The following is a 23,868-nucleotide window of genomic DNA, read 5'->3' on the forward strand; positions in this document are numbered from 1 at the left end:
CACAATGCAACACGGAAGGTCAATTGGGATGCGTTCGGGAGGAGCTGTTCACCTTTTAGTAGAGACGAAGAGGAGCCAGTTACAGATGTTTGGTGAGCTCCGTCCGTGCTTTATTGATGGTTAATTGGATTATGTGTTAATTATTTTGTCTCTAAAGATACAAAGTGAAGTCTTCATATTGCATATTGCCGATATTGTTTGACCAACGGTCCAAAGTGGAGGACAAACCTACTGGGCAAAAAAAATAAATTAAATGTGGGGTTTTTTTTTGCTGGAGAAATTACAGTAATTACAGTAATATTTATTTTAAATGTGCAGAACGTTTACAGGTGTCGAACCTAAGTGTAATAACCAGCTCCCACCACTAGATGTCGCCAAGGGCGCATTAATATTGATCAGGTCGTCTCCCCAGCTATTTATTGATTAAGCTGTTACAGTTTCTTCTGTTCACAATAATTAGGTCATCAGCTGAATGCGTGTTTTGTTGATAAATAGACAGTAGTAGAGGTGGTGTGTGTGTGTGTGTGTGTGTTTGAGAGAAGCAAAGAAATCTAGGTTACAAATGTGCGTTCAATTATTCAGGTTTGGAAAAAGAAAAAGGTGCGATTGGATGTTTGCCCACAGTTTGGACTGACAGGCGCTTCCTCTACCTGTTCGCAGGCCTGTGTTCGGGGCGGTGGAGGCTGGAGGCTGGCATGTGTAGGTGGTGGAGGGGTGGAGTACTGTAGTCTCCCATTGGGTGACCGTGCAGACGGGCGTACTAGACAGATTACTACCCGGTGCCTGATACGTAAATCAGTGTGAGATCAACGGGTGAGCCCGGAGCGCCGCAGACGCAGCAGCTCGGCCCCACCTGTCCTCCATATCTGATCCACGTTGGAGGTGGGCACGCTGCTCAGATAACGAGATCCCTTTTGTGTTTTGGTCCAATGGAGGCAGCCGTGCTGAATCCCGCGATGATGACCGAGGTGGACTGCAACAGCAACTCCCTGAACGCCGAGCTGGAGGTGAAGAAGCTGCAGGAGCTGGTTCGGAAACTGGAGCGGCAGAACGAGCAGCTGCGCACCCGGGCCAGCGGCTGCCCCGGCGGCCCGCACACGCTGCCGCCATCTGCGGCGTGCGCGCTGGGGAGTGCCGGTGGGTACTGTCTCCCCAGCCCGCTGCCCACCCTGCTCTGCCACTCGTCCTTGGGGTCATTGGCTCCCCCGGAGGAGCTTTTCGACTACTTCCACCCTCACGGCGTCGGGGACGGAGCGGCTGCGGAGGCGGAGGACGCATCGGAACCGTCGGAACCATCGGAACCGTCGGTCCTGGATGAGCTGGAGCTTTTGGATCTGGATTCTCTCAGCTGCTCAGACGAGTCTGATGAAACATGGTAACTATCGAGTGTTTGTTTTCATTTGTGAACCATTTGTTGCTCCTAATTACAAAGCCAGTGACTGATTTTCTTTTTTGTTCCTGACGATGCATGTGTGTGTGCGAGCTTTGTTTTGAGCTGCTTGTGACCAAACAAAGCCAGACACCTCGGAAGTTACTTGGCAGCAGGGAGGAGAGGCCACTTGTTATCAGGCCTGTCTTCGGGCTGCGTCAAGCTGCCATGCATTTCCGAGTGTGTTTTGCCGGATGCTTTTCCATCAGTGCCCCACAGGCAATCAAAACACTTGACCGTGGTTGTGTTTGCGCGGGTGTCTCTCCCCAGTACACTCCAGGGCCACTATTTCCAATTAGATGCATAGACTATTTTTAATGTCCCAAAGAGATCTCGGGTTGTTACTAGGTGATCGAATCAGTAGGGACGTGACATTGTCCTGGTTTCGATGCAACTTGCTCCAGCAACATCCACGTTGTGCACATTTGAAAGTCACTTACTTTGAATAATAAGCAGGATTTGTTGAGACATATGGCTGCAACTAAATTACAAACTAAAGAAATGATGACTTTTGTAGTTAATCAGTCAGGTGACAAAAACGAAGTTAGAAATGAAGAAAAGCTAGAAACGTGGCATGGTGATTAATGGGCAGCAAAAAAAATGGAGTTTTTCTTCTTTAAACTTTGCTGTAAAAATACAGTAAACACCACTGATGTTTACGTCCTCATATTAGTCAGTTTATTAGGTACACCTAGCTCGTCTTAATACGGCAGACCTGTCAGAAAATCCTTCGCAGGTGAAGCTCGAATAGTATTTCCTTAAACTAATACATGTTTACATCAGCGAGCGGAGCAAGCAAGAGATCAAACGAGTCTTTGAAGAGGGCCTGGATTTATTCTGCACCGCAGCGCATTTGGATTCATCTTTTATTTGCCGGGTTCCTGTCGCAGATACTCGTCGCGTGTCCGGGACTAGAAAGCGAGGTGCGTGTCGCGTCCCCTTGGGGTCAGACTCTGACCTGTCGTCGAAAGTTTCAATCTAGAATTCGGCTGCTTCCTCGTGGCCTTCGGAGCAGATTTGCGGAGGAAGGAGTCGGGAGGCTGTCAGAAGAATGTGATGCACTACGTTTCAACAGAGCGGAGCTTCTTCCTCATATCTAAAAAGCTTAAGCTGGGCGGGGGGGCGGGGGGGGGGGGGGGCGAGATTTCTCTGAGTCAGAAGGAGAGGAGTTTGTGGCACAAAGGGAAGATGGAGTCTGAATTGCAATCCGCCACGGAGAGATTATATATTTGTTACGCACAAAACCAAAACCAAAACAAAACAACACCTTACAAACTGGTTTTGTTTTCAATTAGTCATCTCAAAATGTCTTCAAAGACACGAGGCTTTGAATTCAGCAAGAAAAACTCTGACAAAGTTAGTATGGGCTCGACTGCACACGAACGAAACACGATTGGCGTATCTGTGGAAGATGTAAAGCGTTGTTGTTCTGTACTCGAGGGACTCCACACCACGCAGCGGGAGAAAGACGACGTTAACGCTGCAGTTTTCCTTTTTGTTGTCACTCTTCCGACGCAGACGCCGTCGTGTCTGAATAACAACTAGTTCAGTCTCGAGCCATCTGCGAAGGGAAGTATGAGGTAGAAACGTGAAAAGGGGAGAAAAACAAAACGCGCCCCAAAGACCAAGAACGGTTGAGAAATAGCACTTTGTCTTTTGCGCAAATTAGCAAAGGTATCACACGTGACACGTACCAGAGATGTTCACCAACGCTCTTTCACACCTGAACCGAATATTTCTCCCCTCGGCCTCTGAGAGTTTCCGTCCGTCCCGTTCCAGGTTATACGTGGCGTCGAGGGCCAGAGACGCGTCCGACGACTCCCTCGGTCCTCTGCAGTGGTGCCGGCAGGTTCTGGACAGTCCCAAGTCAGAGGTGGAGGCGGCCAGGAGATCGCTGTCCCTCCGACTGGAACAAGGTACGAGGTGCACGGGGAGGACGTTGTGTTTAATGGCGCGACGGGAAACAAACGCAATGAGTTGTTGTGTGAAGTGTCGCTGGAACGTAGGAAACAGAAAGGAGTCTGAACACAGAGGGTTGCGTGATCGTTCCTGTGAGTCCAACCGCGTTTTCGTCTCGGCGCGAAGGAAAATTTAAACACGACGTTCATCTTCTTTAGAGCAGCGATCAGAAAGATATCTGCATCCTCTGCGTGGATGTGAGACGAGCGCCATGTGGGAGTTCTGGAAAAGGCTTCTCCGGAGTTCAGCTCCAGTTCAGTCCGGAGGTGTTACCGAGTCCCGGGTCGTCACGGTGTCTTTAATAAGAAATATATGTAACGATGTGTAGCGAGCGTCTCAGAAGTGTAATTAGTCCCTTTTCTGTTTGTCTCGTCTCTGTTTTACACAGACCACGAGCGGCGGATTCATCGGGAGGGCGCCGCTCGCCTCCCGGCTATTTTAAAACCGATGTACACAGCTTGTAGGTTTGTTGCCAAAAAACACAAGAGCTGGCTCCCTCGCAGAACAAACCCCGGCCAGGAAGAAGCGCAACATTTTCACGAGTCTAGACTTCGCGGACTCTCTGGGCTCTCGTAGCGTTGCGAAGGAAGTTTGGCACAAATATCCGTTGTCACCTGATCGGTTTCAGTTCTCCCATATTAACATATTTAAGTCACGCGCTGATTATTAGAGTACACCGAGATTACAGATAAGTAGTTGAAATTAGCCCCACATTCACAAGGGAAATACAACGCTGCCTAATTCACTCATAGAAGAAAGTATTTGTACTTTCGGTACTTCCGACGGTACTTGTAACGACATGCGTTTTGCGTAACGCCCCAGGTTTCCAGCTCTCAGTTTTGCGTTATATCGAAGGACGAGTTTGTCATTCCGGCGATCGTCGTCGGTGCGGATTTAAACGCGTCGGCTCTGCGACCGCAACGGATTTCTGTTCCGGATGCGTCAGTCGGTCAATTTCGCTCAAGCGGCGGGAGAATTTTCCCGAAAAGCTCAACCGGAGCAATGAATAAGTCGTTATTCCACGGTTATACCTATCCCGGGACGTTTTGAAGTCATCTTTGAATGCAAATAATATTGCTTCTTTTCCTTCGTGGCCACAGTAATGAGTTTGAATTAGGATTAACTTCATCACCGCACTGAGACTACTCGGGCTCAGCAAGAAGGCAGTGCTCGCACACTGTAATCTGTCCACACCTCATAGCATTAAGCAGATCCGACCCGGGTCACGTGACCCGCTTGTCCGTCGCGATTAGGAGCGCATCTTAATTAGATGGAGCAACACGGATGAAGAAGGAAGGAAATGTGAGGAAATAAAACGGGAAACGGGAAGTTTGTTTGGAGACCGGGATCGATAGCTGCGAAATAGTTTTCACGTCTGGAGTTTATTGACAGCAAACGTGGAAAAAGCGGATCAGTATCATGGAGAAGAAGTCCTCATCGGGTGGACGGAGGCAGAGCGCAGAGCTGCGCGTCAGGCAGCTTAACACCCCGAAGCCTTTAATGAGAGGAGATGGCTCTCGACTCGCTTGCGTTCGAGGCCGCTCGGCCTCCCCGCCTCCCCGCCCTTTCAAAATAAAGGCATCATTTGTCAGTGAAATACATGAAACGAAACTATTTTTAGAATATTCCGAATATGAATAGGAGGTTTGTAAAACACTGAAACGGCAAACACTTAACCCCATTGTCTACGCTGTGGGCAGCGGTATGCTGCTGAATCGGTCTTCAGTCTTCCCGAGGACTTTACATAAGATGGGAGAAGCCGCGTAGATTTAATTATTCCGGTCGGCAGTCGACGGGCCGAGTGTAACGTCGCCTCGTCGGACGCGCTCTTTAAACCGTCACCGTCGGTATTTGGGTCACGGCTTCCACTCGGTCCTGTGAAGTTGCGCCGGCCGAACCTAACGGGTCCCCCGCTCCGCTCAGAGCTGCGGAGGAATCCTCCCACCTCCTCGGCCCGCAATCTCACCGTCTGCCTCTCCGCCTGAGGTTGAGTACAGTCAAATGGAGAGCCGTCGCCATAGCAACCGTTTACATGAAAGGAGCGGGTCCCTTCGTAGCTTAAGTGGCTTATATTCGCATTGGCAGGTAACGGAGAGAAATCCTTTTGCCGCTTATGCTGTATTCAATAACACACACACACACACATTGTAATAAGAGATGCACAACACACTCATTTCAATAAGATGCACAATGCAGCATTTTTTCCTTCATCCATGTTCCCCAGACGCTGCCTCACACGCTTCAAACCAGTCAGTTTCTTCTCTGCGTCTATGAATAGTAACGGAGATGTGTGCGTGCGCGTGGGCGTGAGCGTGAGCGTGGGCGTGAGCGTGAGCGTGAGCGTGGGCGGGCGCGCGAGACACTCGGCACCAGGTACAGCTGCAGTTTGTGAGTCGCTCTGTTGCTTTGAATACAGCTTTGTCCTCTGCGCTGAGCCGTTGAATAGAGCAGTGAGTGACAGACACGGCTGGTGAGGTAACCGACTGCTGCACAGTCTCTGCTCAAAGAGGTGTGTGTGTGCGTGCGTGCGTGTGCGTGTGCGTGTGTGTGTGTGCGTGCGTGCGTGCGTGTGTGTGTGTGTGTGTGTGTGTGTGTGTGTGTGTGTGTGTGTGTGTGTGTGTGTGTGGCATCCAGCTTTGTGCTTATTGCTGCTTTTGTCTGAGCCACTTTCAAGTTTTCCAGCTATGAAGGGAGACCCTAGTGGCTATTTTGTGCACCTGCACTTGGTGCTGCAGTCAGTGTTTTTGTGGAACTCATTATTGTTATCATTCTAATAAAGGAATGCGTCATGGCATTGTTGTTACGGGTTTTACGGGGAAAAATGTGGAATATTTGTCAAATCTAAAAACAAAAAAAATTTGGTACGTTTGCTTGTTTACCTCCCACCTCCTCCCTCCTCAGTCTCCAGGTGGCGTAGCTCCCTGTCCAGCCCGTCCCCCGGCCTGTCCCCGTCCCCCGGCCCCCCTCTGAGTCGAGTCGCCGGAGTTTCTCCCATCGCCGCCTCCCCGTCAGCCAAACCCTGCTGCGCTCCCCAGTCGTCCGAGAGACACGGTAGCCAAACAACAAACCGGTTTTGTTTTTTTGTAAATGCACGCGGTCGGCCACGAATTGAGCTTTGAATCGCTCTAGTAAGAAATCATTTTGTTTCCCATCTTTTCAACCCCCCCCCCCCCCCCCCCCCCCTCCTCCTCCTTCCTCCCCGCCTCAGCTCCATCCCTTTCCTCCTCCCCGCTCCACCTGGTCCTCCATCGGACCCTGAGCCCCACAGAGAAGGAGCTCTCCCCTGTAACCGAGAGGACTCCCACGTTCCTCCCTCACCCAGCCATCCGAAGTAAGACTCCCCTTTTACCGTCTCCATAGAAAAACACGTGAACACAGAAATTAACCTCACGAAACTGAGAACTGTGCAATATTCATGTGAGGAAAGACACTTGTTTCAAAAGTGGGTCAACCGCAAGCTTTTTATACATTATTCCAACCGTCCTCTCATGTAGGTTGTGGGGGAGTGAGAGAATATATTTCACTTGCGGCTTCGAGCACCGTTTCAGCCGCAGAAATAAAAACTGCCACGGCCTTTTTGAAACGCGGCACGGCACGTTGCTCGTTATACGCGACCGGTGGGTCCGCTGTAGCCCAATTACATCGGAGGGCGAGCGGGTGACGGATTCGAGTGCATTATTAGCGATGGGGAAAAAAAAAAAAAAAAAACGGCGTTCCAGACACGGCACAGGGCAAAGCCGCGAGGGAACAAGAAGGGGCCGCAGTGGAGGGAAGCCAGCGGAGCCCCGCGGGCACGGAGCTCACGTCCCGGGGCGGCGGGAACCGAATGCCACGGGGGGGCGTTGTTGTCGTTTTTGCTCAAAGCTCAATTCCATGACGTTTGTTGTTTCATCCGTGAAGCCGACGAGGTTTTTCACGGCGGTAGATGGAGAAATGTTGAGGTCACATTAACCAAACTCAAAAAGTATATAAAGCACGACATGAATTCATGTTTAGTATGACGACGTTATTATTCACAGAAGAATAATTAGATTCGCTTCAATTACATGAAGTCTCGTCAGTCTTACACACCCTGCTGTAAACAGTTTATTTACTGTGAACAAGTATTTCCTCCGCGGTCGTAGTTGGTTTCTAAAAGTAGTGAGTCCGAAATGACCCGAAAAAGCTCCTAAAGGGAGCGAAGTGTGACAAAAGCAGTTAGAATAAAAGCAGTGATGGAAAGGATTGTTTGAGAGAGCAGCGAGAGGGAGCAGATATCAGGAATATCATTAACTGCGGAGAGGTTGGCGTAACCTCTCGCATAATATTTCTGCCTCGCTGGTGCTTAATAGGCTCTAATTCTCCGAGCTAAGCATCGCCCTCCATTAGTTCGGATCCTTCATCTTGACGACCGGAGGGCGCTTCTCTCGAGGCGAGCCGCCTCGTTTGTGTAACACTGCGTCGTTGTCAAAACCGAGGCGGAAAGGCGAAAGGAGGAAAAGTCGTCGGAGGCCGACTCTGTTTTCTTTCGCCCCCCCCCGAAGGCCACTTCCTCCGCCAGTCGGCCCTCAGCCCGCAGTCGTCCGTGGACGGCGACCTCGGTGCGTCGGAGGACGAGTCCATCGCTCTGGGATACAAACTGCAAGACCTCACGGACGTCCAGGTGATGGCCCGGCTGCAGGAGGAGAGTAAGTCGTCGACGTTATCGAAGTTCTTTGTCATTTATGGTGTTACGTCTCAATCGGAAGAGCCGAACGACCAGCGTTTCTGCCTCCAGAAATATCAGTGCACTCAGAAATGAGAAATCATACAGTCATCGAGCAGCGGAGCAAATTCCCCGCAATTCAGAGACGCAGCGTTTAAACAGACATTTGTTCCACTTGTGTTTTTCCTGCTTTTATTGGTCAAACGGTGTGACAAAAAACTTGCATTAATGTAAATATGTCTTCCCAGAATCACTGGGATGCTCACGAGACTCCGATTACGGTGGTTGTCTTTGTCTCATTGTTTTCCAATTCACTTCTTCTGCTGTCTCTCTGTCTCTATTGTGGCCTCCTCTCTAATAATTTAACATATGGCACCAGATCTCAGAGCCCATCGCTACTTCAGCTTCATTAACCCCAGGAGGTGACGACTGTGTGTGTGTGTGTGTGTGTGTGCGCGTGTGCGTGTGCGCGTCCTGGCCTTGTGTGTTTTGCGCGCTGGTCCTCATATCTCGCTCCCCCAGGTCTAAGGCAGGACTACGCCAGCATGTCGTCCGTCCTGGCCAACCGCCGCAGCCAGAGCTTCTCCTTCCAGCTCAGCCAGCTCAGCGCCGGCCCCGACCTGGAGGAGGAAGACGAGGAGGACGACGAAGACTACGGCCTCCTGCCGCCACCGCAGCCGCGCCTCACTCGCCTGCCGCACTCCCACACCTTCTCCAGCATCCGAGACTGGCGAAGAAGCACCAGCTGCCTGTCCACCCCTCCCTCCACCCCTTCCACGCCGCCGTACCCTTCCGCCGGGTTCGCCTTCCAACCTCCGCCCCGAGCCCAGCCTCAGGGACCGGGCTCGTACGCGGCCGAGCAGCAGGGCTTCAGACCGGGATCAGGTGAGAGCCCTCCACTCCTGGTGTAGTGACTTAAGTCAAAGCGAAAAAATACATAAATATATATGACCCTGCAGTCAAAATCAGTGCAGCGGTGCCACTTGTGTTTCAGAAATACACAGAGTGCTACCTTTGGAAATAGAACTAATACGAGCTATTTCTGTGTCTGTGTTTTGTACGTGCAATATTCACGTGTGTATTTACCACGTACGCCGTCGGCCGTGTTGTTTCGGGGATACGGCGTCACGGCGTCCAGCCGAATACGAGAGTAAGTCTACCTACCGTGTTTTACACTAAGTTCAAATACAGCGTAATACTTTTAACAGCAAATGTATCCCTGAACATTAACGCGAGCATTTTTCTCTCACCGTCTTTCTCATTTGGAGATGTATCGCATCTACGCCGCCGCGTCGCACTGACCCGCTCCGACCGCTTAATAATAACTCTAAGCCTCTTGTACAACCGCTCTTAAAGCCCTCGGACCGGCGCCTGTTTCCGTTCCGAGACCGGAGAGGGTTTGACGGGATTAGAGTTAAGAGTGTGACCGAGGGGACCGGAAAGCTCCCGGAGAGCTTTACCAACTACCTTAAAGGGCGGAGGTCAAATAAAACCATAGGCGGGAGCAACGGTTTAAGTGATTTGGGTTTTCTTCCTTGGCGTTGGGTTAAAACGCGGCCTACTGCAGCTCTGTCTCTGCCTGTCACTCAGATAAATTGCGGAGGAGCATGCCTAACCTCGTCAGAGCTCCCAGCGTGCCCGTCCCCGCCATTCCTAGCGCTTCCCCTTCTTTGCTTCGTAACAGCCAGAGTTTCGATTCGTCCAGCGGGTTGGCTCGGCTGCAGTCCTCCAGTAAGATTTCCCTTCTCTCGTCGCTATTGTATTGTACGTAATACTCGTAGAGATCGGTTCTGTAATTTCTCCCCCCTCTCCCTCCCCTTCAGTTCCCTCCCCAGGCCAACTGCAAAACCGGGTGCAGAGCGTAGGGAACTTCTCCTCATTGTCACGGCAACCGCTAAAGGCCACCGCCTACGTCAGTCCCACCGTCAAGGGCTCGGCCTCCGCGCCGACCTCCACCGGCCTCCAGTCTCTGAACGGCAGCGGCGGGAGCAACAGCGGGATCCCCCTGCTCGGTAAATCGCCCGGCGGAGGGGGGACGCCCGCCTCCGCCCCCGCCGCTCCCCGCAGCAGCCTGCCCCGCCCCTCTTCCTTCGTGGGCACCACGAGCTCCAACCTCCGCGGCAAGGCGGCCCAACCGGCGGCGCGAAGGTAAACCGTCAAACCCGACGGCACCGCAAAGTAGAAAGTCCTTTTTGTCAGTATTTGAAACATCTGAGGTGAAAAAAAAAAAAGCTCTACAACACAGTTTGTTACATTCGACTGTGGCTGTTGGGTTAAATCTGAAAACTGCAATTAATTAAGTGAAATATCTCAACAACTATCAGCAGACTGAGAGTTAGAATAACTTGGCCATGCCTTTGGCGCCATCATGTGGTCGACATTTGAATTTGTCCAATAGCTGACGAGTAAATACCAGCAAAAATGAAATCCTCCCTCGTCAGGGCGTATTTATTGGCGAAACGACGATTTTGTCCTCTTCATCCCTTTCCCTTCAGTTTACTGACTCCTCCAAAGAGCTTGTCCGCCCTCAGCGCCCTTCGTGACAGCACCTGGAGAGACGGCTGCTACTGATGACCGGACGCGCCGGCGGCGCGGCGGCACCCGCTGGCCGGGGTTACTCGCTACGTCCGGCTTTCCTCGGGGACGCCGAGTGGTTTAGACCAAAAATGTGGCTGTCGAGACGACGTAGAGAACGGCGTAGAATAGTTCGACGTCATCCAAACGGACCGCGGCGGGCGGAGGATCTTCACATCGACCGATGTCTCAAATTCTATGCAGAATTTCTTTGGGAATGAACAAGTTTGGTCTGTGCCAAGGGGGAGTCGTTCCCTGCTGCTCTTGCGCAATAAACCACTGGCCGTCGGGTACCGGTAATACTACTAACCCGATAAAGAGGGCTGACAGCTTTTTATTGAATAAGCCTCGTGTTTGTGTATTTATTTATATGTTTATTTTAAATAAATAAAAAAAATTGACTAATCGGGCGTTTTCCTTGTGGCAACGAGTGCCAGCGATGCTGCTAAAACAGAGTCCCTTCCCTGTTAGTTCGGGACAGCTGAGAGCAGTCAGACGTCACCTGAGACGCTGCGTTTTAAAGGCCTTCAGCTCACGTAAAGACTGAAACAGGAACCAAAAGCCTGGAACTACTGAGCAGGTAGCTCACAGCGGGGGGGGGGGGGGGGGGGTCGTGTTTATATACTTTTATACAAACCAACGAGCCGAGGTTTTACTGATTACAAAGAAACTACCGACGCGCACAGAGTTTATCGCTTGCACAATTTAAGGCGCCGTCCTACTGTGTCTCACGAGACTTATTATGGTCTGTCTCACCAGGATCACGCTCAGGGAGGACACCGTGATTTGGAACCTTCGGTGCGGCTCTCTGATGAAGTTACGACTATTGAACAGATAAGAGGAACCGTGCAGTAAACAAACAAACGCGTCTCTGTTAAAATGACCAGTAGGGGGCAGTAGTGCAATTTATAGTCTCTTCCGCCGGAAACAGCGAAGCCTTTAAAAGCCCGGATGGAGCCGCGAGAGCGCCATTTTTAAAACCCCCTGGAAGAAGCAACAAGTCGGCTCCGGTTTATTTTGATTTACTTCAATATTAAGAAACTCTCGAACGAACGGAAATATGCAGAAAGGACTCGTGCGAAACCGTAATTTTCGTCGAGGGACCGACAAACGAAGACGGACCGGAGGACCCAAAATGTGGAGTTTTGGAAGAAGACGTTTCCCCGGAGATGTGGACTCCCGGTTGTGTCCCGGTGAACGTGTCCGAAATGTTTGCTCCGCGTGCCGACGGAGACGGACCGAGCGACCTGCGGAGCTCAGTCCTCCGGTGAGTCAAAACAACTCCAAATTATTGACCTGAAATTTATAAAAAAATTTAAAAAAAAAAAAAATGGAGGTCTTGTAAGAAATGCACTTTATAATTTGTAGTTGTATAAAAGAGATAAAAATCCAATGCTACAGTCTTGTACATATTTAATTAAATACAAATATAATAATGCAAAAATCCCATATTATGATATTATTGCAGCAGCAACCCTCGTATTTGTATTAAAAATACAGGAATGTGCAGTTTTTAGGGAGCTGGACTGAAAACAAGCTGAATTAATGACAACAAACCAGGAAGCAATAAATTAAAGTTTCACTGTAGTTTTATTTAGACACAAAAAATGAATTATTTTTGAGGAGGGAAAAAAAAGGTGGCTTTACTTTGAGGTTGTTGGGATTAAATATAATAAAAGATAAAAGATCACAGGACAATCAATGCAGCTAAATTGTGTTTCTCTGTCCTATAACAAATATTGGCGGTAAAAATTTTGAGACACGTCGCATCATCCGTTTTGTCTCGTCTCTCAGGAAAGCGGGACGCCGGCCGAGATGGACACAGCAGCAGCGGTGGAGGAGGAGGAGGACGGGACGGTTTTGAATAACGGACCGGTCGGGACGGGCCCAGCTGGTAGGTCCTCTCCTTACGATTTATTGTTAAGGGAAGTCACGTGACCGACGACCATAAAAGGGCAGATAGAAATGTAAATAAATGTCAGTGTGAACAACAAAAAAAGTAATATTTTAATAGTGCGGTGAAAAGCGACGGCTTTTATTTCCATTTCAAGCCGGACGACCGAGAACACCGGAAGGACACGAACCGGACCGGACCGAACCGCCCGGGCCTGACCCGATGACGTGGAGAGGACGCGAGCGGGCCCCTCAACGTGCCGAATGCAGGTGAGGTTATAGCCACTACAATGAAAGATGTTGTTGTCATAGTAACCACTCGGCGCCATCAGTAAATCTGAACAAACTTCGTCCTTCCTGTCGCAGGAGAACCGCGTTTCTCCCGACGGCACCGAGTTCGTCCGAAGAGTTCAGAGGAGCCCGAACGTTCCCTACGAGACGCCGACGCCGGGACGACAGGCTTCGGGCGGCCCTGATGTTTGCGGGTCAATATACCCGTACGAGTTCTGTCAGTCACTGTGAGAGATTATAAACCGAAGTCACGTGAGGCCGGTGCCTCCTGATATACAACAGATATTTGTTGTATACTTGAATAGAAATATTGGATAATGAAACTTGTATTCGAAATGTAAACCATGTGTACAGTTCTTCAATAAACTACAATCCAACGCTAAAAGTCTCCTTCCTCTTTCACGGTGCGAAAGTATTGATGGAAAGAAAAGATTTGTCTCTTCCTCTTGTTGTCTGTGTTACTCAACAGGGTGGAGCGCAAGAGATTCCTTTTTGTTTGACTTTCCACATGTAATGGGCGACTCCCCTGACACAAAGGATCTTGCGACCTACACATCTAATCAGGTTTACCATACAAAAGCAGATACAAAGGAATCGGGAGTGACCGTTAACGGACGGGTCGTTCGCTGGAGAAGGTGTACTTGAGGTGAGTCGTGTCTGTGGAAATAGGATTGACAGTGATTGATTGTCTGTGTTGTGATAATGATGATGCAGATTCTGTGTGATTGTGGTCATTTGTCAGCCCGTAACGACTTCTGTACAGTTTATAACGGGTTGCACTTTTTATTGGAAGGATGTTTGTGAACTCATTGAAATTGGACTTGAGGTTTCGGATATCTGGAGCAGTTAAGCTTCAAAGGTGTGATGTTGCATTCGTTATGTATATATAGATATAGATATAAAAATATATATATATCTTATATTTATATTTTATATATATTTTTATATATATCTTTTATATTTTTATATATTTTATATATATATATAAACCGGAGAAGCACAAAGAAACAAACGCGTCTGTTGACCAGTAGGGGGCAGTAGTAAAAAATTCGCTGCGTCTATTCTCTTCCACCGGAAACAGCCGCCATTTTTAAAAACCTTGGATGACGCGCGTGCAGCAGCAACAAGTCGGCTCCGGTTTATTTTGATTTAGTTTAATATTAAGAAACTCTTGAAGGAACGGAAATATGCAGAAAGCACTCGCGCGAAACCGTAATTGTCGTCGAGGGACCGACAAACGAAGACGGGCCGGAAATGTGGATTTTTGGAAGAAGACGGTTCCCCGGAGATGAGGACTCCCGGTGAGCGAAATGTTTGGTCCGCCTGCCGACGGAGACCGACCGACCTGCGGAACTCACTTCTCCGGTGAGTCAAAACATCTCCAACTTATTGACCTTAAGTTCTGTGATTTATAAAGAAAAACCGAAGAAAACGGTGTTAATTGGACGACAGCGGTGTCAAACAAAAGAAATGAAAATGGCGTCTTGTAAGAAATGCACTTTCCAATTTGTATCAAAGAGATAAAAACCCAATGTACATATTTAATGTTATTAATAATATTTAAGAGAGTGAGGAGTGAGAGAGAAGGGAGATAGTGAGGAGAGAGGGAAGGAGAGGAGGAGGGAGATAGTGAGGAGGAAGAGAGAAGGGAGATAGTGGGGAGAGAGGTAAGGAGAGGAGGAGGAGGAGGAGGGAGATAGTGAGGAGGAGGAGGAAGAGAGAAGGGAGATAGTGGGGAGAGAGGAGGAGGAAGAGAGAAGGGAGATAGTGGGGAGAGAGGAGGAAGAGGAGGAGAGGAGAGAAGGGAGATAGTGAGGAGGAAGAGAGAAGGTAGATAGTGGGGAGAGAGGTAAGGAGAGGAGGGAGATAGTGAGGAGGAAGAGAGAAGGGAGATAGTGAGGAGGAGGAAGAGAGAAGGGAGATAGTGGGGAGAGAGGAGGAAGAGGAGGAGAGGAGAGAAGGGAGATAGTGAGGAGGAAGAGAGAAGGTAGATAGTGGGGAGAGAGGAGGAAGAGGAGGAGAGGAGAGAAGGGAGATAGTGAGGAGGAAGAGAGAAGGTAGATAGTGGGGAGAGAGGTAAGGAGAGGAGGAGGGAGATAGTGGGGAGGAGGAAGAGGAGAGAAGGGAGATAGTGGGGAGAGAGGTAAGGAGAGGAGGAGGGAGAGAGGAGGTAGATAGTGGGGAGAGAGGTAAGGAGAGGAGGAGGAGGAGGAGGAGGAGGAGGGAGATAGTGAGGAGGAGGAAGAGAGAAGGGAGATAGTGGGGAGAGAGGAGGAAGAGGAGGAGAGGAGAGAAGGGAGATAGTGAGGAGGAAGAGAGAAGGTAGATAGTGGGGAGAGAGGAGGAAGAGGAGGAGAGGAGAGAAGGGAGATAGTGAGGAGGAAGAGAGAAGGTAGATAGTGGGGAGAGAGGTAAGGAGAGGAGGAGGGAGATAGTGGGGAGGAGGAAGAGGAGAGAAGGGAGATAGTGGGGAGAGAGGTAAGGAGAGGAGGAGGGAGAGAGGAGGTAGATAGTGGGGAGAGAGGTAAGGAGAGGAGGAGGAGGAGGAGGAGGAGGAGGGAGATAGTGAGGAGGAGGAAGAGAGAAGGGAGATAGTGGGGAGAGAGAGGAGGGACAAGTTGAATGTGTACAGAGGAGTTTGGGTCTCACCCTCCATGTTCTCCTTGGAGGTGCTGGAAGTTGTAATAGTTTATTGTATAATTATTATTGTTATTATTAGTTATTATTTAAATGTTATTTGTTTTTGTACAACAGTAGAAGAAATGTCCTCGGGGACAGGTCGTGAGATTTGACCCGCCTTATTGGAGTTTTAAAGTCCAACAGTCAATGTAAAGGTTCCAAGCGTGTCCTCTGTCCTGTAGGGACGAACAGATCATTGGACATCAGAGTCCTGCTTGTGGTGTTGAGGTTTGAAGGGTCAACCAAACAGTATTATATTAACCATTATTAATCATTATTATATCGAGTCTCTGGGTCAGTTTAACTTAAATATAAGTGGAGAAAAAAAAAAATCACTTACATATTCTCTAGATTTAAATGTAATGAAAGATGTCTTTTATGATGTAAAATGTAGGCAAACGAGGAAAAGACAAACGCGTCTGTTAAAATGACCAGTAGGGGGCAGTAGTACAAATTCGCTGCGTCTATTCTCTTCCGCCGGAAACAGCCGCGAGAGCGCCATTTTTAAAAACCCCCGGAAGAGGCAACAAGTCGGCTCCGGTTTATTTTGATGTAGTTTGATATTAAGAAACTGTTGAGCGAACGGAAATATGCAGAAAGGACTCGCGCGAAACCGTAATTGTCGTCGAGGGACCTGAAATGTGGAGTTTTGGAAGAAGACGTTTCCCCGGACATGTGGACGACGGACCGCTTCACTCCTCCGGTGAGTCAAAACAAAGGGAAATGGGCTCTGGTAGGAAATGCACTTTATAATTTTGTAGTTGTATAAAGGAGATAAAAACCCAATGCTACAGTCTTGTACATATTTAATTAAATACAGAAATCCCATATTATTATTATTATAGCAGCATTCTTCGTCCAGGCTGATTTGTATTAAAAATACAGGAATGTGCAGATTTTAGGCCGCTGGACTGAAAACAAGCAGAATTAATGACAACAAACTAGGAAGCAATAAATTAAAGTTTCACTGTAGTTTTTTAAACGAGACACAAAAAAATGTGGCTTTACTTTGAGGTTGTTGGGATTAAATATAATAAAAGATTACAGGACAGTCAGGGAGGAAGTACAATGCAGATGAATTGTGTTTCTCTGTTTTATAACAAATAGTAGCGGTGAAATGTTTGAGACACGTCACATCATCTGTTTTGTCTCGTCTCTCAGGAAAGCGGGACCCCGGCCGAGATGGACACAGCAGGTAGGTCCTCTTCTTATGATTTATTGTTGAGGGAAGTCACGTGACCGACAGAAATGTAAATAAATGTAGTTGTGAACAACAAAAAAGTAATATGGTGGTGAAAGAAATGACCAAAACACAGCGGGTTGATGGTTTTTATTTCCATGTCAAGCTGGAGGACCGAGAACACAAGAAGGACAGGAACCGAATGCCGTTGAGGTTATTGCCACAGTACATGCAATGAAAGATGTTGTTGTCATAGTAACCACTCGGCGACATCAGTAAATCTCAACAAACTTCGTCCTTCCTGTCGCAGGAGAACCGCGTTTCTCCCGAAGAGTTCAGAGGAGCCTGAAAGTTTCCTACGAGACGCCGGGAAGACAGGCTTCGGGACGCCCTGATGTTTGCGGGTCAATATACCTGTACGAGTTCTGTCAATCACAAACCGAAGTCACGTGAGGCCGGTACCTCCTGGAAACACCTGATGTAAAACAGATATTTGTTGTATACTTGAATAGAAATATTGGATAATGAAACTTGTATTTGAAATGTAAACCATGTGTACAGTTCTTCAATAAACTACAATCCAACACTAAAAGTTTACTTCTTCTTTCACGGTGCGAAGCGGAGTTACAGTATTGATGGAAAGAAAAGATGTGTCTCTTCCTCTTGTTTGTGTTGTCTGTCTTACCCAATAGGGTGGAGTGCAAGTAAATCCTTTTTGTTTGACTATCCACATGTAATTGACGACTCGAGTTGTAGTTAGTGTGTGCATATATATATATATATATATATATATCTCTATATCTATATATACACATGTGTATATAAATATATCTATATATAGATATATCGATATATATTTATTTATAAATACACACATATATATATATAGATAGATATATATATCTATATATATATACAGATACACATGTATATATATACACAGATACACATGTATATATACACAGATACATATATATACACACAGTTATATGTATGGAAAGTATTCAGACCCCTTTAAGTTTTTCACTGCAGCCATTTGCTAAAATCAAAAAAGTTCATGTTATTTCTCAATGTGCACTCAGCACCCCATCATCTTGACAGAAATGTGTTAAAAAAGGAAAAACTGAAATATCACATGGTCATAAGTATTCAGACCCTCAGTATTGAGTTTCTACTCAATATACCGTTTTGAGCTAGTACAGCCATGAGTCTTCTTGGGAATGATGCAACAAGCTTTCCACACCTGGATTTGGGGATCCTCTGCCTTTCTTCCTTGCAGATCCTCTCCAGTTCTGTCAGGTTGGATGGTGAACGTTGGTGAACAGCCATTTTCAGGTCACCATTCGGTCTGACAGGCACAGTGAGCTGTAAGGTCTTATATAGACAGGTGTGTGTGTGGCTTTTCTAATCAAGTCCAATCAGCTTAATTAAATGCAGCTGGACTCCAATGAAGGAGAAGAAACTGTCTCAAGGAGGATGTGAAGAAATGGACAGCATGCGAGTTAATTATGAGTGTCACAGCAAAGGGTCTGAATACTTATGACATGTCAGTTTTTCCTTTTAGAATAAAATTGCACAAATGTCTGTCAAGACGGGGTGCTGAGTGTACATTAATGAGAAATAAAAGGAACTTTTTGTGATTTGAGCAAATGGCAGCAATGAAACAAAGAGTGAAAAACTTAAAGGGGTCTGAATAGTTTCTGTACTGACACATAACGAATGCAACATTGAAGCTTAACTGAAACTCACTCCAACCAACAATCACTGTCAAACCTGATTAGATGTGTAGGTCGCAAGATGCTTTGTGTCAGGGGAGTCGTCCATTAGATGCGGAAAGTCGTTGTGATGATGCAGATTGTGGTCATTTGTCAGCCCTTAACGACTTCTGTACACTTTATATCACGCCGGACTGAAAACAAGCAGAATTAATGACAACAAGCTAGGAAGCAAGAAATTATAAAGTGTCACTGTAGTTTTTTTAGACTCAAAAAATTAACTATTTTTGAGGAGTAAAAAAGCAATGTGGCTTTGCTTTGAGTTAGTTGGGATAAAATATAATATATTACAGTATATACACAATGCAGCTAAATTGTCTTTCTGTCTTATAACAACTACTAGTGGCAAAATCTTTGAGACATGTCGCATCATCCATTTTGTCTTGTCTCTCAGGAAAGCTGACCGAGACGGTCCTCTTATTAAGAAGTCACGTGACCGACAGAAATGTAAGTAAATGTAGTTGTGAACAACAAAAAAGTAATATGTTAATGCTGCAGTGAAAATACTTACGGTTTTTTCTTTCCATTTGAAGCCGGAGGCCCGAGGACACCAGATGGAACCGGACTGAAACCGACCACGTGGAGGGACCCTAAAGGTGCCGAATGCAGGTGAGGTTATTGCCACAGTACATACAATTAAATATGTTGTCATAGTAGCCACTCGGCGACATCAGTAAATCTCAACAAACTTTGTCCGGTACGTCCTGGAAACTATAGCACTGATATGCAACAGATATTTGTTGTATACTCGAATAGAAATATTGGATAATGAAACGTAAACCACATCTGAAAGTTCTCACTGTGCGTTTCTTCAATAAACTACAATCCAACGCTAAAAGTTAACTTCCACGGCGCACAGTATTGATGGAAAGAAAAGATTTGTCTCTTCCTCCTGTTGTCTGTCTTTCCACATGTAATTGATGACTCCCCTGACCTACACAGGTACGGAAGCACAGGACAAGATACAAAGGAATCGGGAGTGACTGTTAACGGACGGGGCGTTCGCTGGAGAAGGTGTACTTGAGGTGAGTAGTGTCGTACAGTTGATAACGGGTCGGCGTGAGTTTCAGCACTTGTTATTGTAACACTTGAAATTGGACGTGAGGTTTAGGACATCTGGAGCAGTTAAGTTTGAAAGGTGTGATGTTGCATTTGTTATGTGTATGTATACACAGATATATATATATATATATGAAAAACAGGAGCAGCGTAGCCTTTAAAACAACAACGGTAAATCTGCTTGAACAAATATTATTTGATAATGTAAGGCTGGTAAGTGAGGGCAGAATTCACTGTATAGTACTTGGCTTTTAGTGTCTGCACTGTCCAAGAAATGTGCTAATAGACGGCAGTAAAAATCAGGCAAAAATCTCTCTGCAAAGGGATAAGAGCGTGAGGCAAAAATCTCTCTGCAAAGGGATAAGAGCGTGAGGCAAAAATCTCTCTGCAAAGGGATAAAGAGCGTGAGGCAAAAATCTCTCTGCAAAGGGATAAGAGCGTGAGGCAAAAATCTCTCTGCAAAGGGATAAGAGCGTGAGGCAAAAATCTCTCTGCAAAGGGATAAGAGCGTGAGGCAAAAATCTCTCTGCAAAGGGATAAGAGCGTGAGGCAAAAATCTCTCTGCAAAGGGATAAGAGCGTGAGGCAAAAATCTCTCTGCAAAGGGATAAGAGCGTGAGGCAAAAATCTCTCTGCAAAGGGATAAGAGCGTGAGGCAAAAATCTCTCTGCAAAGGGATAAGAGCGTGAGGCAAAAATCTCTCTGCAAAGGGATAAGAGCGTGAGGCAAAAATCTCTCTGCAAAGGGATAAGAGCGTGAGGCAAAAATCTCTCTGCAAAGGGATAAGAAGCGTGAGGCAAAAATCTCTCTGCAAAGGGATAAGAGCGTGAGGCAAAAATCTCTCTGCAAAGGGATAAGAGCGTGAGGCAAAAATCTCTCTGCAAAGGGATAAGAGCGTGAGGCAAAAATCTCTCTGCAAAGGGATAAGAGCGTGAGGCAAAAATCTCTCTCTCAATCTCTCTCTCTCTCTCTCCTCTCTCTCTCTCTCTCCTCTCTCTCTCTCTCTTCTTCTGCAAAGGGATAAGAGCGTGAGGCAAAAATCTCTCTGCAAAGGGATAAGAGCGTGAGGCAAAAATCTCTCTGCAAAGGGATAAGAGCGTGAGGCAAAAATCTCTCTGCAAAGGGATAAGAGCGTGAGGCAAAAATCTCTCTGCAAAGGGATAAGAGCGTGAGGCAAAAATCTCTCTGCAAAGGGATAAGAGCGTGAGGCAAAAATCTCTCTGCAAAGGGATAAGAGCGTGAGGCAAAAATCTCTCTGCAAAGGGATAAGAGCGTGAGGCAAAAATCTCTCTGCAAAGGGATAAGAGCGTGAGGCAAAAATCTCTCTGCAAAGGGATAAGAGCGTGAGGCAAAAATCTCTCTGCAAAGGGATAAGAGCGTGAGGCAAAAATCTCTCTGCAAAGGGATAAGAGCGTGAGGCAAAAATCTCTCTGCAAAGGGATAAGAGCGTGAGGCAAAAATCTCTCTGCAAAGGGATAAGAGCGTGAGGCAAAAATCTCTCTGCAAAGGGATAAGAGCGTGAGGCAAAAATCTCTCTGCAAAGGGATAAGAGCGTGAGGCAAAAATCTCTCTGCAAAGGGATAAGAGCGTGAGGCAAAAATCTCTCTGCAAAGGGATAAGAGCGTGAGGCAAAAATCTCTCTGCAAAGGGATAAGAGCGTGAGGCAAAAATCTCTCTGCAAAGGGATAAGAGCGTGAGGCAAAAATCTCTCTGCAAAGGGATAAGAGCGTGAGGCAAAAATCTCTCTGCAAAGGGATAAGAGCGTGAGGCAAAAATCTCTCTGCAAAGGGATAAGAGCGTGAGGCAAAAATCTCTCTGCAAAGGGATAAGAGCGTGAGGCAAAAATCTCTCTGCAAAGGGATAAGAGCGTGAGGCAAAAATCTCTCTGCAAAGGGATAAGAGCGTGAGGCAAAAATCTCTCTGCAAAGGGATAAGAGCGTGAGGCAAAAATCTCTCTGCAAAGGGATAAGAGCGTGAGGCAAAAATCTCTCTGCAAAGGGATAAGAGCGTGAGGCAAAAATCTCTCTGCAAAGGGATAAGAGCGTGAGGCAAAAATCTCTCTGCAAAGGGATAAGAGCGTGAGGCAAAAATCTCTCTGCAAAGGGATAAGAGCGTGAGGCAAAAATCTCTCTGCAAAGGGATAAGAGCGTGAGGCAAAAATCTCTCTGCAAAGGGATAAGAGCGTGAGGCAAAAATCTCTCTGCAAAGGGATAAGAGCGTGAGGCAAAAATCTCTCTGCAAAGGGATAAGAGCGTGAGGCAAAAATCTCTCTGCAAAGGGATAAGAGCGTGAGGCAAAAATCTCTCTGCAAAGGGATAAGAGCGTGAGGCAAAAATCTCTCTGCAAAGGGATAAGAGCGTGAGGCAAAAATCTCTCTGCAAAGGGATAAGAGCGTGAGGCAAAAATCTCTCTGCAAAGGGATAAGAGCGTGAGGCAAAAATCTCTCTGCAAAGGGATAAGAGCGTGAGGCAAAAATCTCTCTGCAAAGGGATAAGAGCGTGAGGCAAAAATCTCTCTGCAAAGGGATAAGAGCGTGAGGCAAAAATCTCTCTGCAAAGGGATAAGAGCGTGAGGCAAAAATCTCTCTGCAAAGGGATAAGAGCGTGAGGCAAAAATCTCTCTGCAAAGGGATAAGAGCGTGAGGCAAAAATCTCTCTGCAAAGGGATAAGAGCGTGAGGCAAAAATCTCTCTGCAAAGGGATAAGAGCGTGAGGCAAAAATCTCTCTGCAAAGGGATAAGAGCGTGAGGCAAAAATCTCTCTGCAAAGGGATAAGAGCGTGAGGCAAAAATCTCTCTGCAAAGGGATAAGAGCGTGAGGCAAAAATCTCTCTGCAAAGGGATAAGAGCGTGAGGCAAAAATCTCTCTGCCTCTCTCTCTCTCTCTCTCTCTCTCTCTCTCTCTCTCTCTCTCTCTCTCTCTCTCTCTCTCTCCTCTCTCTCTCTCTCTCTCTCTCTCTCTCCTCTCTCTCTCTCTCTCTCTCTCTCTCTCTCTCTCTCTCTCTCTGGGCGCGCGTACGCCACCTGAGTGTCTGGTGAGAGCGTGTAGGGGGGGAACCAAACCCGCCACCTTTGAGTTGAAAGGCACCAAGCCTAACCACTGCGCCACCGTGACGCTCTGCAATACAACCTCTTTCCGTAAATTTCACATCCAATTTAGACTCTAAACCAAACAAAAAAAACACCAGCTACCACCATGGAACATGTCGCAAACATTACTTTTGTTACAAGACAGAGAAACACACAATTTAATCTTTTTTTCCCATCTCTCTCCCTCAACAATATTAACAACATGACGGTTTTTAAAGACTTCTGTGTATGCAACTTAACTGCTCCAGATGTCCAATTTCCTTAAACATTATAAACTGAACAGACGTCTTTACAAATGTCAAGTACACCTTCTCCAGCAAACAACCATCCATTAACAGTCACTCATGATTAGATGTGAGGGAAACACAAATCTTTTCTTTCCATCAATAACACACTTTTAGCATTGGCTTGAAGGAACTTTCAGCCGTGGTTTAAAATATCATTATACAACTAGTATGTGATTGACTAGGCTCCATGTCCTCCAGCTTGAAATAAAACCATAATGTCCATTAACATATCACTTTCTCTGGTGTGTGTATTTGACTGTTAACAGACAGGTCCATTAATGGAGAAAGCGTACTTGACATGTGTTGTGTCTTTGGAAATAGGTTGGACAAGAAGACGACCTACCCCATCAGTCCTCTCCTGCTGTGTCCATCTCAGCCGGCGTCCCACCTTCCTGAGAGAAGAGACAAAATGGATGATGTGACTCAGCTAAAACATTTTACCAATTATATTTGTTATAAGACAGAGAAACAATATTTAGCTGCATTGACTATCCTGTAATCTGTTATTATATACTCTTTTTGTACCTAATAAAACTACAGTGGAACTTTAATTTCTTGGTTGCTGCTGCAATACCTTTGTCTTTAATTCAATATCTCTTTCTTACAATACCCCAAAGTGAGCTTTGTTTTGACTCACCGGAGGAGCAAACATTTCAGACACGTCTTACATAGATAGGTATATACTTCTTCTTCCAAACCTCCACGATAATTACGGTTTCACACAAGTCCTTTCTGCATATTTCCATTCAGTCAAGACTTTCTTAATATTGAACTAAATCAAAATAAGCCGGGTTGTTGCTGCTGCACACGCTTCTTCCTGGGATTTTAAAAATGGCGACCGTTTCCGGTGGAATAGACACAGTGATTTTGTTTTACCGGAGACGTCTTTGTGCTCCTCTCTACATATAAACATCAAAGACACTTCCTTGGTGGCTATTATCAACAGACCTGATAGATAGTTACTTACTTTA

General features: G+C 46.8%; 1 protein-coding gene and 1 long non-coding RNA gene across 7 annotated transcripts; one reads left to right on the top strand and one right to left on the bottom strand.

Moving 5' to 3' along the window:
* Nucleotides 1–4: 4 nt before the first annotated feature.
* On the top strand, nucleotides 5–11,051 carry LOC138207228 (SLAIN motif-containing protein 1-like). 6 transcript variants are annotated; one of them, XM_069164324.1, is made up of 11 exons: nucleotides 5–92; nucleotides 661–1,375; nucleotides 3,209–3,345; nucleotides 6,290–6,439; nucleotides 6,597–6,719; nucleotides 7,912–8,055; nucleotides 8,595–8,957; nucleotides 9,211–9,222; nucleotides 9,663–9,803; nucleotides 9,896–10,220; nucleotides 10,568–11,051. In XM_069164324.1, the coding sequence occupies exons 2-11, from the start codon at nucleotides 930–932 to the stop codon at nucleotides 10,641–10,643; spliced, it is 1,917 nt and encodes a 638-aa protein (XP_069020425.1). In that variant the 5' UTR covers nucleotides 5–92; nucleotides 661–929; the 3' UTR covers nucleotides 10,644–11,051. The 6 variants fall into 6 exon arrangements, with proteins under 6 accessions (XP_069020425.1, XP_069020426.1, XP_069020428.1 ...); XM_069164326.1 differs by having other exon boundaries at nucleotides 12–92; nucleotides 936–1,375; XM_069164325.1 differs by lacking the exon at nucleotides 9,211–9,222.
* A 5,263-nt stretch (nucleotides 11,052–16,314) lies between these two features.
* LOC138207191 (uncharacterized) lies at nucleotides 16,315–23,289 on the bottom strand. The gene is made up of 3 exons (XR_011179009.1): nucleotides 23,241–23,289; nucleotides 18,463–19,054; nucleotides 16,315–17,164 (listed from the first exon to the last, which is right to left on the bottom strand). It is a non-coding gene; the product is annotated as an uncharacterized lncRNA (long non-coding RNA).
* Nucleotides 23,290–23,868: the final 579 nt, after the last annotated feature.

Source organism: Embiotoca jacksoni, unplaced genomic scaffold, assembly GCF_022577435.1.
Source record: "Embiotoca jacksoni isolate LCO1_2020_lvr unplaced genomic scaffold, fEmbJac1.0.p SCAF_30, whole genome shotgun sequence".
Lineage (NCBI taxonomy): Eukaryota > Metazoa > Chordata > Actinopteri > Embiotocidae > Embiotoca > Embiotoca jacksoni.